Source organism: Mustela lutreola, chromosome 14 (genome assembly GCF_030435805.1).
Source record: "Mustela lutreola isolate mMusLut2 chromosome 14, mMusLut2.pri, whole genome shotgun sequence".
Taxonomy (NCBI): Eukaryota; Metazoa; Chordata; class Mammalia; order Carnivora; family Mustelidae; genus Mustela; species Mustela lutreola.
Window position 1 is genome coordinate 47940940 of NC_081303.1, and position 21291 is coordinate 47962230.

General features: G+C 56.5%; 1 protein-coding gene and 1 long non-coding RNA gene across 8 annotated transcripts; one reads left to right on the plus strand and one right to left on the minus strand.

Moving 5' to 3' along the window:
• Positions 1-4386: 4386 nt before the first annotated feature.
• On the minus strand, positions 4387-7337 carry LOC131814761 (uncharacterized). Of its 7 annotated transcripts, none has more exons than XR_009347444.1 (4): positions 7234-7317; positions 5322-5406; positions 5130-5203; positions 4387-4583 (listed from the first exon to the last, which is right to left on the minus strand). It is a non-coding gene; the product is annotated as an uncharacterized LOC131814761 (long non-coding RNA). The 7 variants fall into 7 exon arrangements; XR_009347441.1 differs by having other exon boundaries at positions 7211-7314; XR_009347442.1 differs by having other exon boundaries at positions 5130-5200; positions 7211-7313.
• Positions 7338-13632: 6295 nt separating this feature from the next.
• Positions 13633-18974, plus strand: GPR37L1 (G protein-coupled receptor 37 like 1). The gene is made up of 2 exons (XM_059145144.1): positions 13633-14441; positions 17261-18974. Exons 1-2 carry the CDS (start codon positions 13839-13841, stop codon positions 18068-18070), a joined length of 1413 nt encoding a protein of 470 aa, XP_059001127.1. The 5' UTR covers positions 13633-13838; the 3' UTR covers positions 18071-18974.
• Positions 18975-21291: the final 2317 nt, after the last annotated feature.

Here is a 21291-nt window from a genome sequence, read left to right on the forward strand (position 1 = left end):
GCTCTGAGATGGACAGTCCGTTAAGCCCTTCACCCTGCACAGACCGGAGAAACAGGTCATGGAGAGAGCCTTGCAGTCCATGCATTCATGGGGCAAATGTTTGCTCTTATCTCTAATGGGAATTCAAGATAGCAAGAGGTCTCTGGCCTAGGGAAGCTTCCAGTTGAGATGACAACTCATCGGAGAGTGTGTGGAATGCTTGGATAGGCATGGTGACAAATGGCAAGAAAGGAAGCATGGGGGCTGTGGGTGCCTGTGGGAGGGCAACGCCCCCCCACCCCGAGGGGGTGTTATTGCTCTGTGTCAGCCTCTCTGGGGGCTTTGAGGGAGGAGTAGAAATGAACTGGTAGCGAAGAGGTTGAGAGTGAACGGTGAAGAATTGTAGTCAGAAAACACAGGTCCCCCGTAGGCACAGAGAGGAAAGGATGCACGGATGTGTGCAGTAGCCAGAATGCTCCTGCTGTTCTCTGGCCTTCCTCTCAGAGAGATCCTGAAGCTCTGCTTCTGGAGGAGGGGCCCCACGTTAACTCCATTAGCCACGGTGGCCACAGGCACCTCCTCAATGACTTTCAGAAAAATGTGGCATACAGGAAAGACAAAGAGTCCACACTATTCGTCTCTGTTAAAAACTCAGGGCAAATTAGAGTCCTCTTCTCTACTATTTTTAGCTTCCAGAAATCAAACCCCTATTGTGATATGCCAGAACTTGCCCCGGATTTTTATACTTGGGTCACTCCTTCAATTGTCCACAACAGTTCTGCGAGGTAGACGTCCTCATCTCGGCGTCACAGAGGAGGCTCAGTAAGGCCAGAAACCTGCCTCGGTCTCCGCGGACCGGACCTGACAAGTGAGATTTGCCAGCATGACCTGCTCCTCTCATGTCGCTAAATGCCTCCCCTCTTAACCGCAGTAGCACACGTACTCAGGAGAGGCCGGACTTTGTTATTCATAGCTTGGCCCCAGAGGACTGACTCAGTCAGCCTGGGTGCAGCACCCAGAGGGTCCTGGGTTTCAGGAGGAGGGAGGTGAGTAGCAGGAAGAACACTTGGGGAGTTTCGGTCCCCCTCCCTTGGTGGGTTTGCTGCCTCCCGTGCATTTTGCTGCCTCCTGTGGAGTAGGGGGTAGGAAGAGCTGGCTCTGGCCGCTGACACAAAGCCAGACCTGGATCCTTCCACAACCCCCTCACCAGGGTGGAACCGTTCTTTCCAGCAGAGCAGGTCCAGCCCTGTGACGTCAGGCCATTGGGCAGGGCTTCTGGGGATTGGTGACACCCTGCTGACCGCTAATGGCAGGGGCAGGGATGGGGCAGGGCCCCACGCACGCACCCACATCTCCCCTGTGCCCAGGGTAGCTTTGGGACTGTCTGCTTCTTTAGCAATGGTTACAGTTACAAATCTCTCTCCGGACTCCTTCCCGGTAGACTGTGGGGTCTGATTCTGGGCAGGGCAAGCCTGCTGGGAGCTCAGTTTCTGGCTCTGGGATTCAAACCCACAGCTCAGAAGTCCCAAGACCAGCGATATGCCGTGTGTTTCTAGATAAAAGTCACCTGTCCTCCCTGGAGCTTCTCTAGGGCTCAGTCCCCTAACTCAACAAAATAAAGATGTCAGAAAAGAGATTTCGGAGGACACTTTCAGAAGTCCCAGAGGAGGGGCTTGTGGAACCTGCGTCAGCCTGTGTTGTGGCCCCATCTGTCCTTACCCCATCCTCCACTCCCCGTCTCATCCCTGGTGGCCTCAGAGTGAGAACGTGAGTCATCTGGCTCCTGGCACCCAGTTTCAGCTTCGCCCCGCCCCTGCCGTGGGCCTTGCATTTGCTGTTTACTCCCAGGAGCAGGTGCACCTGGGTCATTTCACGGTGGGAGGGAGATGGGACCTGGAGACACCAGGGGCTCTGTCTAACTCCATACCCCCACAGGTGCCCCAAGGCCAGGATGGGGTCTTGGGGCTCCCAAGCCAGTGGAGAGATTTGAGTGGCCTAGAAAGCCCCTCCCTGCCCCCATCACATGCTCTGCCACTCCCAGAGGCTCTAGGTTTCAGGCACCCCCCCTCCACTCCCCACCAGCTGCTGAGTCCTCAGCTATCTGCCTCTAATCTTTTCCCCCGGAGTCTTCCAGACTTCCCTGGTCACCGGTGGTTTCAGTATTTGTCATTCAGCAGCTACTCCTAGAGCAACTCTGGCCCCACCCTTGACCCCAAAGCCCCCCCCCCCCCAAGGGAGTGCTCAGCTTGGGCAGGGGCGGGGTTGGGGGGAGCACCCCGAAGGTGGTGAGCCTCCCAGAGCTGCTTCTGGCATTGAGGAGGTGTGGAGGGGAGGCGGGCCCCACAAACCCTGCGCCAAAAAGAGAGGACAAGGGGCTCCTCGGTGGCTTAGTGGGTTAAGCATCTGACTTCGGCTTGGGTCATGATCTCGGGGTCCCAACTCAGGCTCTGTGCTCAGTGGGGCGTGAGCTCGTTCCTCTCCCTCTGCCCCTTCACCCGCTTGTCCTCTCTCTCTCCCAAATAAATAAATTGAAAATCTTAAAAAGAAGAAGGAGGAGGAGGAGAAGGGGAAGGAGAAAGGACAGATGTGTAAGGACAGCAGGGCTGGGAGATGGGTACCCCAAGTTAATGTGAGATCAGGAGCGAGAAGAGGAGAAGAAAGCTCTGGGGGATGACTAGAAGGTGTGGTCAAAGACACTGGAATGTGAGTCTGGAAACCTGGATTTGAGTCCTGGCTTGGCCACCACCTCCTTGTGTAACCTGGGGCATACCCATTAATCTCTAGGTGCCTCATGGCCCCATCTCTACAAGGCAGGGTGAGCCTTGGGTGAGCCAAGACTCCTTCTAACCCTGGTGCTCTGTTGGGCACCCATGTGGGCTTCACAGACCAGTGACAACTTAAGCTCCCACATCTCTCTATAGAGGAAAGGAGAGACCTTGTCAGCGGCCGTGGAATAAGCCAAGAGTTGGTTAGTCTTGGGTGAGGTCACCCAAGACAACCTAGGGGCTCTCCTCCACGTACCTGAGGAGGCCTGCCCCACCCCAGGCCCAGGCTCCAGACCACAGAGTGGACAACAAAGCCAGGCAGGTGGAAAATTCCCTCTGGCATTCTGCCCAGGCGTCCCGGACGGCATCTGTGCCAATCTGGGTGGGCAGGGGCTGGGTGTCCAGGGGACTACTGAACAGCTTGGCAGCCACGAGGAGCTGGCCAGGGGCCTGCCAAGGCCTCTCAGCACAATCCTGCCCCACTGCCCAGACACAAAACTTGTATTCTGCTCAGGTAGGCAGAGGGAGGAGGAGGGATAGGGAAGCTCATGGTTGTTTGTTGAAATCCCGGAGCTTCTCAGAAGTCGCAGCCCTCATTCAAGACAACAGTGAGCCAGCTCCAGAGTCCATGCCGAGTGGTCCCTGGACACAAAGGGAGGACTGAGGGTGGCAGCTGCTGCCGTGGCCAGGCAGGAAAAGAGCTTCGAGAAGTGCTGCTGGGGGCGGATGTCCCTATGTCCGCTCCTGCTGGCTGCTGATCTCCATCCTGTGACTTAGGCCCTGTGTATCCCTGTCAAGGCCTTGCTCTGTCCCATTTCAAACATGGGGATAGACGTGTGGGCCCATCCCTCACAGGCTGAGGAGGGGCATGAAGCCACACCCACAGAGGGCCTAGGGAAAGGGAGAAGCGCTGTGTGTACCTGTGGCCTGAGACTGGGAGACAAAGCACTTCCCACGGCCTGTGTGTCTGGGGGTGTCTCGTGTCTGAAAAGCCAGGGTAGAGGACCCTTTCTCCCACCTCTCTCCTCCTCTTTATTAGACCCTCAGAAATTGCTGAGTTACCATGGCCACATTTCCCTGCCCGGCTCCCTGGAGGCCTTTCCCAGAATCTGGAATTACTTTCTAGAATGTTTACCCACAAACATTTTATGTTGTCAGTCAGTTCAGGTGAGGCTTTCAGATCTGAGGAAACCCCTTTGTGGCTCTGCCAGGCTACAGCCGGCCAGCGAACAGGCCCCTCAAATCACTCCCAGGGTGGGTGCCACTGGGCACAGAAGGCTTGAAGTGTCGGGGTGTAGCAAGGTCAAGGTGAAACCACGGACTGCTGGGAAAGCTACCCACGGGGCATGTCCCACTGACCCGCAGTCAGCAGCCTGAAAGCGTCATTGCCGATACAGGGAACATTGTCCGTCTGGGCTGGCCCGGGAAGGCTCTAAAGATAAGGCAGGGCATGAACCTGACTCCATGACAGCCAATTAGCTCTGCCCTGCCCCAGGGACCCAGCTCCAGTGACTCACGGACAGCCAATCAGAAGGCGCTGAGCCAGAGACCTTTTTCAGCCAGACACACCTGTAACCTGCTCGCCATCTGTTGGACCACACCCCTGCCCCAACCATTCCAGAAAGAAATGTAAATCTCTGTGTATAGTTGCCTTTGGAGAGCTCTGTAACTCTAACATGGAAGGAGATGCACGCCGAATCGTATCGACCTCAGACACATACATGATGCCATCCGCCTGGGTTAGAATCGGCAAAAGAGAAAAAGTCCAGGGGATTGCAAAACAGACTTGCATATGTCTCTCCACCGTCTGGTGCCTGCTTTCTATGAACCATTCCTCACCTAAGAAACAGAAGCAAACAGACAAAAATATCAACTAGGTTCATTCATTGACGTTGCACTGTGAAATACTGACTTTGAAAAGGACTGAGAGTTCTTCTAGCAAAGCCTACGTTTATAGGCAATGGCTGGGTCCCAGCAGGGGAATTCTCTACCCAAAGGAAGGCACAGTGCTCCTTATTATTGGCAAGGGCATCTTGCCAAAGTCCTAGGAGCCAGGTCAGACTTTGGCCACATGGGCCCATCTGGGGGATGTCCTGAGTGGGGACTCCCGAAGTGGCAGTAGTGAGTCAGACATGCCCACATATGGGGGAGACACGGGAAAGGGGCAATGTATTGTCTTCCCAACCTTCTTACCCTGGAGCCTGCCCAAGTGTTGAGAAGTCTGGGTTTTCCTGTCATTTCCGATGGACAAATGGCCGGAGTTGTGGTAAATTCGTAGGAGCCACAGCTCAGGGTTGTGGGCTAGAGGGACCTCAACAGAGGGAGATGGGGACAGCCTACCACAGGGTAACCCAGGAAGAGGGTTCGGAAGAAATCCACACATACTAAGTCTTCCCGAGGCTGGCTGTCTTTGCTGCAAGTGGTGAGCTTCTCTGCATGGTCTGGACTGCACAGCCCTGCTAAAAACAAAAACGATGAGTACGTATGAAGTGCAGACTTAATGTCAGGAGCCCCGCTGGGTGCCGGGGTGCAGCAGCTAACCAGGCACCCAGGCACCTGTCTCCCTGCCGTCCATACCCTCATCAGGCAGCTTCAGCAAAGGCCTTCCCTTCCCGGTTCCCATGGTCACAGGATTCAAAGTCAGGCAAAACCACGAACGAGTCTGCAAGGAGACCGGCAGGACTTTGGGGCTGGTTTAGACAGGAAAGAAAACTCCTGAATCCCAAAGGATTCAGAAGGGAAAGATCTGACCTTGACCTCTGCCGCCCAGGCGAGCCAGAAGTGGGAGGAGTTTTGCCTGAGGCCAGAAATCGTTCTGTCCACCCATGGGGTCAAGTCTCACTAGAGACCTTGGACAGCTGGCTTGGCTCTGCTAATTCCGGGGAATGGGCTGGGCTGGGATTCCAGGGCTAGAGAAGCCCAACCCCGGGTGGGGTCTCTCAGTCTGTCGTTAGCCTCCTTTGCATACGGGGGAGTCTCCTCCATGGGTCCTACAGGGGGCTGCAGCCAGGGTCTTTTAGCTCCCTCCCTTTGGAGCATCTTCTCTTTCTCCACCCCGGTCTGGGGCAATGATCAAGGTGGGCACAGATGAAACCTCTCCCCCTAGGAGAAGCAGAGAAGACCCTCGAGCTCATTCCAGGGTCCCTCAGAGTCCCAGGATCTTGGCAACATGGAATGAGGTCCCATCAGCAACCCGAGTTGGGCTGCGTGGCCAGGCCAGCTGGACAGCAGGTCCAGAGGCCTCACAATGTGGAGAATCCTGGGGCAGAATATTGTGCTTCTTGTGGCACCAGAGGAATGCGGACTGGTGTCATGGACGGGCTAGGACTACACGGAGACAGGAAGGGAATTGACAATGAATTGATATTTATAAAAAACCTGCTTTGGTCAGGGATGTCACTTGAGTTGTATAATTTAAGGTTCAGAACCACCCTCTGAAGTTTGTATTACTGTTCTCATTTACCATCAGGAACCCTGAGAGTCAGGGAGGTTAAGTGACTTGCCCAAGGCTACAGGCAGGAACTACGGAAAGAGTGGTCTGTGTGAATCTAACTTCGTGCTGTGTCTAGGACGTTCCACCAACTCCAGAGAAAGAGAGCAAGACGGTGCCACTCTTGGGCTCAAGGACTCAAGAGCAGAGAAGTTCAGGGGCGCCTGGCTGGCTCAGCTGGGAGAGCGTGTGATCTCGGGGTGGTGAGTTTGAGCCCCGCATTGGGCTTGGAGCCTACTTTACAAAAAAAAAAAAAAAAAAAGCAAGAAAAGAAAAAGAAAGACAAAGTAGAAGTTCAGCTGTCTGTTCCCGCAAGCCGGACCCTACCTGCGCCCTGAATGCCACCCAGGCAAGGGTTAACCCCTCCTCCTTGGCTCCACACTGCATTCTTTTGTGCTGAGCCCCGGCTGGCAGCTCAAGTCAGGACATCAGGGCAAGAAAGCAGAAAGGACATGGCCAGGGCACCTGGCAATGAATAATCTGCTTGTCCTGGCCCGGCTGCCCCAAGGCTGTGCAGTGCGGGCTGGGGAGGAGAGATGGCCGCCAGCGCCAGCACCTGAGGGCAAGGGGCTGTGGGGGCGGGGAGCTCAGGGAGGCTATGGGGGTTGGTGTGGGGGCAGGACCCTGGAACAACACTGTGTCTGGAACTTGCTTCATCTCCCAGAAACTTCATCTCCCAGAAACTTCATCTCCCAGAAACTTCAGTGGCTTTCCCCACGTCCCCATGGCTGCAGCCACACCTCTGAGAGTCACAGCCTGGGGCTTGGCTCCCCCTGGATTTATCCCAGCCAGGGTCCAGCTCCACAGAGCCCTCCAACCTGCTCCTGGGGGCAAGAATCCAGTAGAGGTGTCCTAGGGAACAGCCCAGTATGTCTGGGACTTAGATGGCCTCGTGCTAGAGAGCACCTGGAAAGGACCAGACGGGAGAGGACAGAGGACCGCCCTCCGTGCGTTTCCCAGACGCCCTCAGTCTCACCCCGATGCCGCCCAGCTCTTCACCTGCCTGCTGTTGTGACTTCGGGGCCAGGCTCGCTCCTCGGGCTGGGTGACACTCTGCTTCACCCAACAGGCTGGATCTGCCTGGAATCAAACCCTCCTCCCCACCTCCCTGCCAGGAAATTTTGCCCCACCTCCTTTCTGCCAAACCAGCTCCCTCACTTCCATCCAGACTCTGCTCCAGAAGAAATCCCCTGTAAGACTTCTCTCTAGGAAGCCTTCTTTAACTCAATGAAGACCTGCTGTTGGCCCTCACTCTTGTCCTGCTGGTGTCCTACACACACCTCTGCCCGTCGCTGGGGCCAGTTCTACTCCTTATGGAATTGATTTTGGGTCCGCTGAGTATCTCACACTAGATGATGTGTGTGTGTGTTTTCTGTCTCCTCCAGGGAACAGATTCAGAACCAATGGGTGGGTCTTCCTGGAGTCACATTTCTAATAAAGGAGCAACTTCCACATGATTACAGCATCTAAAATGGGAATGGGCTGCCTCAAATGGTAGTGACCTCTCTGTCCAGAAAGGGTTTCAAAGAATGGCTTGTTGCTCATCAGTGACAAATGCTTTTGAACATTAATTATGTGTCTGGCACATAGTAGGCTTTCAATAAACATTTGTTAAACACATCCAGCATGACCCACTCCCTTCCTACAGTAGGTAAAAATTTGGGATTTTGTGCTGATGGAGCCCAGCAGTTGGGTCCTGAAAGTTAGGGTGATCTCTAAAGCATCCTGATGGGGGAACCTTAACCCAGAGGGTAGTCTAGGTGGGCAAGAGAGGACTCTGGTCACCCCTGGAGGCGAGTAGTACCTATACTGAGCTCCTGGTGCTGGCTGCTTGCTGGGAACCACATTGGAGGTGCTCAGGGATCTGGAAGGTAAAATAACACCTTGTTGGCCACACTGCCAGATTCCTTGTAACGAGCTATGCTTAGATCAATGAGGCAACCTGAACCTTTCCCCAAGTCTGAACATTCCCGCCTTGGTTCAGCTGTACTGCAGAGGGCTGGGGAACGGGGAGATGTGTCTGGAACATGGCTTTCTGGGCGGGGGTGGGGTGTTTAGGGGTGTGGCCACGCCTGGGCAAGAGCTCTCATGAGAGACGCCCCGGTATGGACGTCTTCCCACTGACTACCTTGACTGTGGTAAGTCTTCCTTTTGTTGAGAAAACCAGGGGTTTCCTCCCCAGTGAGGGAACTTGGGTTTCACAAAACAAGTAAGATTTGGTGAGTCGTTTTATGACTCTACTTACTGTTTATTTGTTCTCTCTCTCTCTCTCTTTTTTTTTTTTCTTAAACACATATATCAAGCATCCACAATGCCAAGGACTGAGGAAACTGATGGGAAGATACCAGAGCTCCATGAGTTGGTGTTCTGGGTGCTCCCAGGGCCAGTTTCTTCCCTCTGCCCCCTCCACCAGCACAGCCCAGAGGGGTCTGCAGAGACACTCCCACCCACCGCCACTGGAATTCCTTACACACGGCTTCTCAAGTGCAGCACGCATTGCAGTCCTCCGCAGAGTCTGCTGAAACATGGGTCCCTGCGCCTGCCTCCAGAGCTTCTGAGGGAGCGGGTCGGGGAGGGGCCTGAGAATATGCATTTCCACTAAGTTTCCAGATGTTGGTGAACCCCTGCCATACATGCCTTCAACCCCTTTGGCACATGCCTTCACAAACGCCCACATTTCATTGCAATAGCATCCTCAGGAGACCTCCGGGCCGAGATGATGCTCCTTACCTTTCATGGAGAAATCGGGAGGACAGAGAGGTTCCCCGACCCCAGGGCACCATCCTCTTACCGTCCGTGTCCCCACACTTCGTCGGCATGCTTTGTGATGGTTAGTTTCTTCAGTGGCTGCCTCCTTTCCTTCACATGAATGGGAATCTGAGGGGGGCAGCGGTCATGCCTGTATTATCCACTGTTTCCTGAGTATCTAAGATGATGTCAGGCACATAGTAGATGCTCAATAAGTATGTGTTAAATAAATGAATGAGTGATTACTGAGGTTACAGGCAGGCTAGCAGCAGAGTTGGAACCAGCTGTCAGATGCCTTGACTTTTAGAAACACGCTGTCCCATTTGGGGCCCTTTGCCTGTCCTCCAGAGCGGGACTCTAGTGCCTATTGGGCCTGGGAGCGCAAAGTATGGAGAGCTGGCCTGGGGGGGATCCAATGCGGTCAGAGGTGTGTACACCTCCCCTCGTCCCCGTCCTCGTCTGGTGCCGGCTGCTGTCCCTGTTCAGGCTGAGAGCCTGGCAGGGGGAAACCTGGCTCTGCATTCCTCTCCTGCCTCTCTGGGCTTCGGTTTCCCAATCTGTGACAGTGAGGATAAAAGCCCCTGCTTCAGAAGGTTGCTGCGGGAATTCAGTGAGCTGTCACGGCCTCGAGCGCTTTGCTTACTTTGTGCCAGATGTTGTGCTGGTGATTTACCTACCTGAGCTCATTTCACCTCCACAGCAAGCCTGCTGTTACCCCCAAGTTATAGACGGAGAAACTGAGGCACAGAGAGGTTCAGTGCTTGACCAAAGTCTCTCTCTCTTCCTCTCTCTCTCTCTCTCTCTCTCTCACACGCACGCACGCACACACACACACACACACACACACACCGAGTCAGGGCACAGCCATTGAGCAGTTACATCCGGACAGGCTAGTTTCAGAGTGTGCACTCCGCCGGAGAGCGCATGCGCAGAGCCTGCTCCACGAAACGCTAGCTCCGATGATTCCAGAAGGCACTGCCACCACGGTCCAGACACCCTCACCTTGCTCAGTGCCAGGGGACAGTCCCAGGCTCTCTCCCACCCTGTCCCACCTCACTACCTGTTCTGCCGGCTCTGGGGAAATTCCCAGGGAGAGGAATGGGGAATTCCTGAGATCCGGGAGAGAGACATTCCCAAGGGCTAGGGAAGCCTCTGCCTTCTGCTTGGTGTGCTTGCTGAAAGCGGGAGGCACTCGCAGCTGGCCCAGGGAGAGGACTCCCCAAAGCAGAAGCTGGCAGGGATAGGAGAAGAGCACCTCTGGGGGACTTGTGCTGGGGACCCTCAAGGTGGCGTGAAACGGTAGGTAGGGGACAGTGAACCCCCACCCCCCCGGAACCCCCACCGCGGGCTATTGGCCCCTGGGAACCCACCCTGTCACAGCTCCAGACTGCCCCCTCAGACAGCTGCAGAGAGTCTGAGGACAGGTCTTGGGCAGGGTGGGGTGGGAAGGAGGGGGAGACAGGATGCACTTAACTTCCATCACTGAACATCTGGTTCCACCTAGTGGCCTCTGACGTTCCAACAGCCCTAGCTGCACCCAGGAAGCTCAGGACCTGCAGAAGGGGTGCCCTTTCAGCCAATGGATGTTTCTGGAGCACCTGCTCCGTGCCAGGCATACTCTGCAGTGCAATGGGGGCGTATCCATAAGTATAAAGAAGAAGGCGGGGGCTAACGTTTTCACCCCATGGCAGTCCTGGTCTACGGACGACACTGTGTTTGCACACGCCTGACACAGAGCACTGGGTGTCAGAGTCTTGCCTTGACTTCTCTGGATTTCAGTTTCCACTTCTGAAAAGTGACAGGGCTGGTGAACATCATCCTTAGGGTCTCCTCCTGGATAAAAATTCTGTAAGGCTACACAAAAGAGTGGTTGAGGGTTTTAGCTTCGGAGTTGGACAAACCTGCATCTGGATTCCAGATGGTGTTCGCGAGCTGTGTGCCCCTGGGCAAGTGACTTTACCTCTCTGAGTCCGGGGTACTAATATCAAGGTTAAGTGTGAAAATTATATCAAGTGTTCAGTACAGGGCCCGGCACTTGGTGAGTGCTCAGTGAACAGTGGTGATGATGTGGGTTGTGACTCTGTTTACCAAAAGAGCCACGCCACAAGGCAGAAGGTGGTTTAAACAATACCCCAAGTGTCATGGGCATTTGGAAGGAGCTGGCCCACTCGGGGGCAGGTCCAGGGGTCAGTTCTCCAGTGGGACTGGAAAGCGCAATTCCAAGGGGGGACCCCATGATGCTGGGGATGAGGGCTGGCCCCGGCGCATCTCCTCCAGCCCCTCCTCCACCCTTCCCCAGGATGTGACCTTGAGTCCTGGCTGCTCTGCTCTGCTAGGGGGTGGGGTGCTGCCAGGGGGCTGCTGGCAACAAAGGAGACAACGGAGTCCTTGGCTGACCTGACTTCTGAACCCCAGACAAGGTCAGTCCTGCGGCCACCTGGGCCTCTTGTCCCCACGAAAAGGATGACCAGTAGGAAGCCAGAAAGACAAGTGTTGAAAAGGCTGAAGACGCTTCCCTGACCTTGTCTGAGTGTATGTCAGTGTTTCTCTTTTCTTCTCCTCCACCTCTTCATTTTTTTTTTTCTTGTGATTCCTATTTTCACGCAGCAGGTCGGGGCCCCTGTGGGTGTGGAGGTTTTGCTGGTCAGGAAGTCTTCCAGGAAAGTCCCTTCCAAGATGCTCTGCTCCTGGTAGGCCCTGGTTAATGTTTGCTGAGAGCTCAAGTGACCTGCAGCTCAGGCCCCAGAGGTTTAGCAGCTCTTGTCTTGCTCTGGCTAGGAGGCACGGGACCCCGCAGCCTGCCCTCTCCTTGTTTTTTGTCCATTTTCTTCCTGTGCCCCTTCCTCAGGCTGCCTGTGGGTGAGGGGGCCCTCAAGCCTCACCCCGCACCCTCCCCTCAGTGTGCTCACTCTCTCTGGCCCCCTGACCCACACCTCCACCCTCCTATTCCACATCCAGCTCTAGCCTAGATCTTGACCCAAATGACGGTGGCCCTTGCAGTTCCACGAGCACAAAGCCGAGGTTTTCTCCCACCGTCACACCACGTTCTCCCCCGCACAGATGAGTGTCTCCCGGTCCACCTCACGCCCAGGGATCAGCCAGAGCCCCTGACACTGGCAGTTTTCCTGTGCTCTGTTCGTGGCCACCCTCCAGACTGCTGCCTCCTGCAAGGGTGCCCCTGCCTCCCGTCCTCCTGCACCCCCCCACCCTCCAGCCCCCGGCTACCTGCCATGACCCCAGGTGGCCATCAGGGAGCCCTGGAAATAACCCACTGAAGTCACTGTTCGTCTGCTCAGCGGCCTGCGGCACTCTTCACGGCCTTTGGGCTAAATGGAAACCCCCCCGGCCTGGCAGACACAGTCCTTCCCGGAACCTGCTGTTCTGACCTGTCCAGGCTCCCCAAGCTCCCAGGCTCTCTCCCACAGCCCCCTGTATCCCTGTCTCCTTGACATTCCTGCTGGCTCTCAGGTGCATTGCCCCTGTCGCATCGCTGAGCCATCGCCCTGCTGTATCCTCCGCCCAGAGCACTGCCTTCCCCATCATCTGTGTGGCAGACTCAGTCACATCTCAGGCACCATTCAAATGCCTGTTCGTCTGGGAGGCCTTCCAGATCCCTCCAGGCCCCTGTGGGTTCCCTCAGCGACTTGTCCTCTGTCTTTCACGACATCTATTACACTGAATTATAATTATTTATGGACATGTTCCTTTCCCCTTCAGAGAGAAAGCTGCCTGGTGGCAGAGGTCTTTTATACTTCTGTTTTCTGACTGTCTGGGCATAGCAGGTGCTCAGTAAATATTGGTTATTGTGAATGTCCATCCATCGCGTGCCTGGATCAGAAAGTGTTTTTTTTTTTTTTTTTTTAAGATTTTTATTTATTTATTTGACAGAGAGAGACACAGAGGAGAGAGAGGGAACACAAGCAGGGCAGGTGGGAGAGGGAGAAGCAGGGCCTCCGCTGAGCAGGGATCCCGACTTGAGGCTCGATCCCAGGACCCCGGAATCATGACCTGAGCTGAAGGCAGCTGCTTAACAACTGAACCACCCAAGCGCCCCAGGATGTGGTTTTAAAGTTTTGATTTTGCTGCTTTCCGAGAGGAGATCATGTGCTGAAGAGGCAGGTGGGTGGACCAGTGCCTGTTGAGTTACAAGCTCTAGAATTGGACCCGGGGGTCCTGGGCTGGGCTCCAGCGCAGGTAAGCCGTGTTCTAAGTCACTGACCTCTGCAAGCCTGAGAAATGGCAATGGTAGTATTTGCGCAGTCGAGCAGTTGTGAGCATTAATGGGAAGTCTGTGGGGGGCTAGGATTAAGGACAGCGAGTGTCATCAGCAGGTTTCAAGTGGAGGGAGCTGCCTGAGAAGTGTGTCCTGAGGCCAAGGCTGGAGGCCCATTGTTTCGGTCCCGGCTTGGGTTTTGGTCCCGCCTCGGTCTCTGCGCACCGTGGAACCCTAGGCCAGCCACGTTCCCTCTCTGGCTTCCGTGGCAAGAGCAGGTGGCCTCCACGGGCTCCGAAGGTCTGATCGGCTGCTACCCTTTGGGCTCCGAGGAGGAGGACAAGGAGGAGGAGGTGGAGGAGGAGAAGGAGGAGGAGTGTCCTGGAGGGTGAGACATGCGAGGGCAGCCAAGAGTGCTGTATGCCCAGCAGAGGGCCCTGCCCAGCCCGTGGCCGGCGGGGTGGGAGGGAGCCGCCGGAGTCTACTGGAGCAGGCTGGTGATGCCAGACGCCTGACAGGAGGCGGACCAAGAGGCCAGCTGTCTCTCTCTCTCTCTCTCTCTCTATCTCCTCGGTCAGCCCCTCACTTGGGTCCGGCGCCCTCACCTGCTCCTCGGGGGCAGCTGCCTCCTGCGCCTCCGGCCATGCGGCAGCTATGGTCGCTGGCCATCTCTCTCGCCGTGGTACTGGCCGCAGGGCTGATCAGCGTCTCCGGGGGTGCCGAGGCCCTGGAGCCGCAGAACCGGTCCAAGAGAGGCACAGAGGACGATGAGGCCAAGGGGGTACAGCAATATGTGCCTGAGGAGTGGGCCGAGTACCCCTGGCCCATGCATCCTGCTGGCCTGCAGCCCACCAAGCCCTTGGTGGCCACCAGCCCCGACCCAGACAAGGATGGGGGCACGGCAGACAGCGGCCAGGAGCCTCGGGCCAATCTGACAGGGATGCCGGGCCAGAGGCTGCAGATTCAGAACCCCCTGTACCCGGTAACTGAGAGCTCCTACGGGGCATACGCCATCATGCTCCTGGCCCTGGTGGTGTTCGCCGTGGGCATCGTGGGAAACCTGTCGGTCATGTGCGTCGTGTGGCACAGCTACTACCTGAAGAGCGCCTGGAACTCCATCCTGGCCAGCGTGGCCCTCTGGGATTTTCTGGTCCTCTTTTTCTGCCTCCCTGTGGTCATCTTCAATGAGCTCACCAAGCAGAGGTTGCTGGGCGACGCCTCTTGCCGGGCTGTGCCCTTCATGGAGGTGAGTGTGCGTCCTGCTGGAGCTTGGCCAGGGGCTGGCGGAAGTGGGCTCTGTGGGTGCGCAGGAGCCCAGGGGCCTGGAGCTCTATCTCGTTTCTCCTCCGGTTTGGGCAAGGAGACAGATGCTACGTTGGTTGGTTCCTGGTAGCTCTCAAGTAACCGTGGCCAGCTGAGGGGAGCAGAGAGTTGAGCAGGAGCCCTGGGGTTCAGACCCAGCCTGGGCTCTTGCTTCCGGAGCAGCCTCAAGGAGCATCTCTCCCATTTCTCTTTCCTCTGAGCTGCCCCCTCCCCCACCTTAACCCCCCTTCATTTGTCCACCCAGGAAATCGCTCTGTCCGCGGTTTCTCTCCTTTCCCTCCCTCTGCCACTGCCGCTGCCCTGCCCTTCTTAACTTCTGAATATCCTGCTTCTGCGAGCGATGAGTGAAGGGAGATCCCAGTTTCCTGCAATCCCCCCAAAATCAAGTCAGCGTCCAATCCCCATGAATGCAAAAGCCAGAAAGAAAGTCTCTTCCCTACTATGATGGTCGTTGCTCTCTGAAAGGGTGCTGGAGTCCGGGGGCAGGGGGTTCAGTATCAGCTCTGTCTCCGACACACTGGGTATCCCTGGGCAGGGCACATCTCCCATCTTGTTTGCTTAGCTCCCGACCACGGGGTAGACCAGATGGCCCCTCTGGCAGGTTCCTTCCACAGTTCCAAAGTAAACCATCATCCTCACCTTTGGGGACTTCCACCTTAAAACAGGTGCACGGGTGATGATGGAGGTGTGACCATACAGACAGCTTAACCAAAAACTTACAAAAATAGGGGCGCCTGGGTTGCTCAGTGGCTTAAGCTGCTGCCTTCAGCTCAGGTCATGGTCTCAGGGTCCTGGGATCGAGCCCCACATCGGGCTTTCTGCTCAGCAGGGAGCTTGCTTCCTCCTCTCTCTCTGCCTGCTTCTCTGCCTACCTGTGATCTTTGTCAAATAAATAAAAATAATAAAATATTTTAAAACTTACAAAAATATACCAATCTATGTGCGTTTAGGCAAGACCCAGCGAGGCAGGCCACTGTGTCTGTCCAGGGGCACAAAATAGGCAAACAGCCTTTTAGTGAGTGGCCTCCCCGTGAAGGCTACTGCTCTTCCTGAGAGTGGAGGGTACTTTGGGACGTGGGTGACTTGCCGGGGCAGAGAAGGAACCAGGATCAGGTGTCTGGGCCCTATTCCCTACTCTGTCCCCAGTTCCCTGTGCATTTAGCAATGATTTCGTATTTGGACGGCCTGAGGCTCAGCAGTCGGTGCAACCCTTTGTGTCCTTCCCAGCCCAGGGAGACCACCTACCTGGGACCCAAAGGTACTCAAACCTCAGAGAAGATCTGCCCCTGGGGCTATCCTTGGCCTCTTAGTTAGCACGGAGGGTGCCGAGCGTAGGGGCCCTGTGAGAGGTTGGATGCAAGGACTAGGTCAGGACCTGGGGTTTGGCCTTCTGTAGCTGAATGACTCAGGTAAGTGACCTAACCTGTCTATACCTCAGGTTTGCCCTCTGTAAGTTGGGGGTAATAATAATTAAAACTGTCTGAATGAATTCTTGAAGGATTAAGTGGATACTAGTTACAAAGTCCTTAGAATTAACATAATTCAGGAAGTGTTGGGTTTGGCCAGGAGAGGAGGAGGGTAGATGCATGGGAACTCTTGTCTGCATGGAAGCCTGGCCCTGCCTGACTGTGGGTCTCAGCATTCCTAAAACCCAGGCTGTGGCCTCCCTCCTCCTCAAGGATGGAGATATCACGAGCTGATAGACCCTCCGGTTAGGCCAAGTGATGGGGTAGGAGTTAAAAGAACCTGTTCTGGAACTCTTTTATAGGGAGGATCTGAGGATGGTCCCCAGGAGGGAGCAGGAGAAGGCAACTTGGAATTTGGGTTTTTTGGTTTTGTCTAAGCCCCAAAGTCTGCTCCTCCTTGGGCCTGGGGTTCCCTGCCATGGGAGGGGCACGGGTTCTCACAAAGATCACTCGGTGGCAATGTTAATGAGCCAGAAGAGGGAAGAATTTAGACAGAAGGGGGGATCTGAGCACAATCCCTGAGTGTGGTCAAGCACCACCCAGCAGCCTGGGAGGGTTCTCCTCTTCCTCTCTTCTCTCTGGCACTTTCTTCCCCTGCTGCTCTGGCCTCTTTCTCTTGGCTCCCAGGGTGATTTTCCTCAGTGCTCAATGAATAGCATTGGGGAGGGTGGGCACAGGCTGTTTTGGAGGGAGGCTGCTTCCCCTTACAGCCAGGCCCGGGGCTTTTCTGGCTAGGATGGGGAGACTGAGTCTGTACGTGAATGTGTATGCGTGTGCGTGTGCATGTATCTCAGCCATGTGTCGAAAACCTTTCACCTGATGCACATAATGGGTTGTGGGAATGGAAGGGCCTGCAAAGACCCAGAACTTCTATGTCCTTGTCTGGATGCTTCAGTATAGATGATTTTCCAAGGTCTCAGAGAGTATAAGGGTCTCTGGGACCCAGGCCGTCCATTCCCTCGCCCAAGAGGCAAAGAAACAGGCTGGAAAGGGTCAGGCCAGTCTGCACGTGGGCCTCAACTCTGCCATTGACAGAGTCACTCATCTTGCCTCTGCTAGTTTCTTCCCCTGTGGGATGGTTGGCTGCAAGGATCGGGTGACGGGTGTGAAATGCCTGTTGCCTAACGCGTGAGAAATGCTCACTAAATATCATTCCTATCATTTCTACACTTGCCATTCAGCTCCCCGTCTAGGCTGGAGACCAGGCACGGCCCCCCACCCCCGGGGCCCCCTGGGTTTGACCACGTGCTCTTCTCCTCCACACCTTTGCCCCCAGGTCACCTCGCTGGGAGTCACCACCTTCAGCCTCTGCGCCCTAGGCATCGACCGCTTCCACGTAGCCACCAGCACCCTGCCCAAGGTGAGGCCCATCGAGCGGTGCCAGTCCATCGTGGCCAAGCTGGCCGTCATCTGGGTGGGCTCCATGATCCTAGCCGTGCCCGAGCTCCTGCTGTGGCAGCTGTCACAGGAGCCCTCCGCCACCGCGGGCACGCTGGACTCGTGCATAATGAAGCCGTCGGCCAGCCTGCCCGAGTCGCTCTACTCGCTAGTGATGACCTACCAGAACGCCCGCATGTGGTGGTACTTCGGCTGCTACTTCTGCCTGCCCATCCTCTTCACCGTCACCTGCCAGCTGGTGACGTGGCGGGTGCGGGGCCCTCCGGGGAGGAAGCCCGAGTGCCGCGCCGGCAAGCACGAGCAGTGCGAGAGCCAGCTCAGCAGTACCTTGGTGGGCCTGACAGTGGTCTACGCCCTCTGCACGCTCCCCGAGAACGTCTGCAACATCGTGGTGGCCTACCTGTCCACGGAGCTGACGCGCCAGACCCTGGACCTCCTGGGCCTCATCAACCAGTTCTCCACCTTCTTCAAGGGAGCCATCACGCCCGTGCTCCTGCTGTGCCTCTGCAGGCCGCTGGGCCGGGCCTTCCTGGGCTGCTGCTGCTGCTGCTGCGGGCAGTGCAACGGCCCGGAGGCCTCAGCCGCTGGCGGCTCGGACAGCAAGCTCAAGACCGAGATGCCTTCCTCCATCTACTTCCACAAGTCCAGGGAGTCGCCCCCCCTCCTGCCCCTGGGCACACCTTGCTGAGGCCAGGCTCCAGCTGGGGGGCGGATGGGAGCAGGGGCACGGAGGGGCAGGGAGGGTGCCCCCCCCCACAGCCTGGGTCTGGTGTTTCTGTCCCCAGAGGTCTTGCTTCTCGGCTGTCTTGCCGTCTAGAGGTGGACTTCGTTCCTATTGCTGGGGTTCAGTTTCAGGTATGGCAAAGCCCCCTCCCCCAGCAGGATCACTCTCTGGGGGCTTCCAAACCCTGTTCCAAATCCACTCGCAGCGGGTGGGTGGTGATGCTTCCAGGTCCTTAGAACTGCCTAGAAACTCTTAGTCCCCTACCAGCTGGGAGCCAGGACTTCACCTGTCTCTGTCGTGGAATCTGCTAGACTTTAGTTAGGCCCTCTCTAAGTAGTGTCTCCCTGACACTCACCCATCCTAGAATACAGGGCCTTTGGGGGCCAGGCCTGCCTGGGTCTTCTCTGGACCAGATCTCCCTAGTCTTGGACACCTCCTTTCCCTCCTGTCAACCCCCCCCCCCCCGCTTCCAGAGGATTTCTCTCTCCTTCCTCTTCCTCCTTTGACCTATCCTGGGTTGTGCTGTCCCCACCTCCCTTGGTAGGTCCCCCACTATAGCAGGCCCTGCTTCACAAACAATAAACTAGGTAGAACTATCCCTGTGCCCACTGGAGTTTCTTGTGCCACACCCTGACAGTGCCCAGAGGCACCTGGCCCTTCTCCAGGACAGGTGGGACCCTAGGGGGATTCCTCCTGGCCCCTTTGACCCTGTCTGGCCTGTGGCTGATATCCTCCCTGGCCCTACAGCTTTATGGCTTTTGAGGGGCAGAGTGGAAGGAGGGCTTGGGAAGTGGAGACCAAGTCTTCATCCTGACACAAACCCGAGCATCCTTGGGAAGTCAAAAGGCTGCAAACTTGTCTCTTCTGAAGCCCATTTTAGAGAACCCCGCAGCCCTCCTTCCCTGAGCCCAGGGGGTCCAGCCTCTGACTCTGAGAGCTGCTCTCATTCAGCTTCTTAGAACAGACTGTTTCGCCTGTAGACGGCCCAGCTGCTTGTTCCCCGTCTGCCCCAACCCCGCCCCCATCGCACCCCCTTCCTGGCAGCCAGAGCTCCATCCTGTGCCCCCAGAGGCCCTCCAGGTCCTCCTGCCCGTCCGGCCCCGGGTATCCCGCTTCTGCTGGGTTCCCTCTCTGGGGCCCTTCCAAACGCCCCCTTAACCCTGTCTGGGCCCAGAGAAGCAGGCCCAAGGTCAACCAGAAGGGGCACCTCGGCCTAATCACTCCCTGCCTTCTGCCTTCTGAGCCCAGCTTCCTTCAGAACCACCCTTCCCAGTGCAAAGTGCCTCTCTGGGTCGCACCGGCAACTTCTGCCTGTCAGATCTACCTAGAACCTTTGCAGGGGGCCTCGGAAGGGTCCCAGGGACCCGGCATGATGAGGGACAGTGGTTGCTGAGGGCCCCATTCTTCTCTGTCCACCCCACCCACACCCCTTGGCCTCAGCCCAGCCCGGACCCAAGCCTCCTTCCCCCCCTCTCTTGGGGATCTTAATGGCCTTGTTCTTTCTTCCTGGCACCCACCCCCAGGACGGGTGACGCCAAGAGAGAGGGAGGCCGTTGCTAAGTGATGAGGCTGCCATGCGCACACTCTTTGTGCTGGAGAATGACACCCACCCATTTCTCAGCAGACCTGTTGCCACAGTGACTGAAGCCCTCAGCTTTGTCTGGAGAAACTTGAGATGGGTGGGTGGGGGGCAGGCTGGAGAGGGGGCCAGGCTTACGCCACTGAGGTTACTGGGGCCATCTCCCCCACACCCCCACCTCCCTCTCTGCCCCAGTCCCACCCCCAGTCCTAGACTCTCCAGGAGCTTCCTATGGGGTGAGGGGGACAGGGTGAACTGAGGTGAAGTCTGGCACTGGGATAGGCCTGAGGATGGAAGCCTGAGGGAAGGGGAGGGGGGTGCGCCTCAGCATCCTGTTTGTGGAGGCCTTTTCCACAGAGGGCACCCCCCACACCCCTGCCTCTCCCCTCTGCTGGTTGGCCAGCTCAGAGCTGAAGCGGGGGGATGGTGTCTCCGAGGCCCTGCCACCACCGCGCCTCCCAGGCCTGCCAACGTGAATGGCTTGCAAGATCAGTCAGCAGCCCAGCAGGGCCTTGGGAAAGAGCCACTGTCCCTCCAGCCTGGGCCAGCTGGGGGAACAATGTGGCATTTGTTGCTTAGGGGTCCCAGGCTTGGAATGGGGGGGGCAGGTTGGCACAGCAGTGGGCGGTGGATTTGAGCTGGGATGCTCAGAGGCAGGGCGGACATTCTCCCACCCCCTTAGGGCAGGCTTTAGGCCAGCTCCCAGCCCCTGATGCAACCCACCTAGCCTCTCCCCTCAGCTGGGAGTGCGGAGCAGAGAGCACGTGCACTTAGCGGGGATAGTCGCCTCCCTCTGACCAGACTGGACACGGTTATGAGCCTCTCAGTTTCCTCATCTGTAAAACGGGAACAACCCCTCTCTCCTGGAGGACTACAGTCATTAAATGGGACAAGATATATAAAGCATCTGGCATGACGCCTGGCACCTTTTCTTTCTTCCTTTTGGGAACTGAATTCTCTAGTACTACAGAGTAGGCTTGGCCAGGGTGCTCCCAGAACTCATCCGGGCTTTTGGCACCTTGAAGGGCCCCAAGCACGAGGATTTACATATGTACGCACAGTCCGCTCCCTGTCCAAGTTTCCCAAGTTCTTTAGGTCCTATTAGGCACCAGGCCCAATGGCAGGAAGCCGCTTGCTGGTCACCAGCTCATCCTCTCTAATCTCCAATCTCACCCCTCATCAGGGGATTCAGGACAGGGGAAGGCAGGTCAACCCCGACACCTGCCCCGTCCTGCCCAGCCCCCCAACCCCATATGAGTGACAGGCCCCTTCCAGCCTCCCGGGCCAGGGACAGCCTCTGCAGCCAGGAACCCACAGGCAGACACGCCCCAGCTTCAACCTCCTTAAGCAGGGGGCACGTTTCCTATTCCCCAGAGCTGGAAGACACCTTCAAATCCTTTTGCTCCCTTTGCCACATTCTACCTGCCTTCTTTCCTCAGACTCTGGTGGGAGCTACCTCTCCATTTCTGACTAGTAAAGTGCCTCTAGGAGAAAGCCCTGGGCCCCAAGAAAGGGCTGGTGAAGTTCAGAGTAAACAAGTCAGGCTCACGACCCTGAGCCCTGGGATCCCTGCTCCCAGATCTTGGTGAACCCTGTGGCTCCTTCT